Source organism: Tupaia chinensis, unplaced genomic scaffold (genome assembly GCF_000334495.1).
Source record: "Tupaia chinensis unplaced genomic scaffold, TupChi_1.0 Scaffold000165_2, whole genome shotgun sequence".
Taxonomy (NCBI): domain Eukaryota; kingdom Metazoa; phylum Chordata; class Mammalia; order Scandentia; family Tupaiidae; genus Tupaia; species Tupaia belangeri.
Window position 1 is genome coordinate 3444121 of NW_006159640.1, and position 1023 is coordinate 3445143.

The 1023-nt window shown below is 58.8% G+C and overlaps 1 protein-coding gene across 1 annotated transcript in view; it reads left to right on the top strand.

Moving 5' to 3' along the window:
- The window catches only part of CDCP2 (CUB domain containing protein 2), a 17814-nt gene extending 17303 nt beyond the window's left edge, over positions 1-511 (top strand). The window contains exon 7 of the mRNA XM_027770915.1: positions 10-511. Within this exon, the coding sequence (XP_027626716.1) occupies positions 10-200 (191 nt within the window). The 3' untranslated portion in view covers positions 201-511. The remainder of the gene's footprint in view (positions 1-9) is intronic.
- Positions 512-1023: the final 512 nt, after the last annotated feature.

Consider the following 1023-nt stretch of genomic DNA (forward strand, 5'->3'; position numbering starts at 1 on the left):
GTGCGGCCGCCGGCTGGCTTGGGCCCTACGCTGCCACTGCCGAACACCTTCAGGAAGCGCCACCCCGGGACGAGGTAGAGGCCCTGGAGGGTCCGGTGACTGTGGTCCCCCAGGACACCAGCGACATCGTCTTCCTGGGCCTTTGCATCCTGGCCGGAGTGCTCATGGTCATCGCCATCGTGGTCTTGATGCTGCTGTGAGAGGGCAGGGCAGGGACCCAGCTGCTGGCGTCCCAGGGAGGCAGCTCAGGGACCCCGAGATGGGTGGGATGGGATCTTGCCGACTTGTTGGTGACCCTGAGCAAACCACGTCCCTCTCTGAGTCTTGGTTTCCGGGGGACAACCACTCTGTCCTGCCAGCCCTCAGGACTGGTGCAAGGCTCAGAGGAGTGTGTGAAAGGCCACAGCGTGCCGTGCATGTGTGCAATCGTTATAACTTTAGAGACATCCTGCTGTAGAAGAGAACTCCCCCGTGTGAACTTGTCACTGGATGGTTGTGGTCCCCGGTGGCAGAGTGTGGCTAAAACACACCCACGCTGTAACTCGTGTGAGTGCTTTACCAACTTGGGGTGTGAGTCAGGGTACCTGCTGGTTTTCACCTAGTTGTTCGGCTCAAGCTCTCGTTAGCAGGAAGTCCACTGTCCATCCAGTCTCCTCCAGGCTCCTGAACTGACCCAGGAAACCCGAAGAGTTCATCTAACGCAGGTCAGCTCTGCCTCCAGATTCCATGAACAGAAAAAGGGAGTTGAAACCCCATCAAGTGCTGTCACTTCGGCCCCAGCCACACCAGGTCGCTGTGGGAGACTGGTCCTACACACCCTGGTGAATGCTTGCCCACGGGATGACGATGCCCCGCTGGGCCAGCTGCCCGCATGAACCTCGGGTGGGCCCACACTGTGCTCGGGAGTGAGGCTGGAGGCGAAGAACTGCCATCTCTCTTTCATGTTGAAGTCTTCCCTTAACTGTCTTGTGATCCTTGACTGCAAAGTCGATTGAAGTCCCGCGTCTCTGTCCTGGCCCTGAT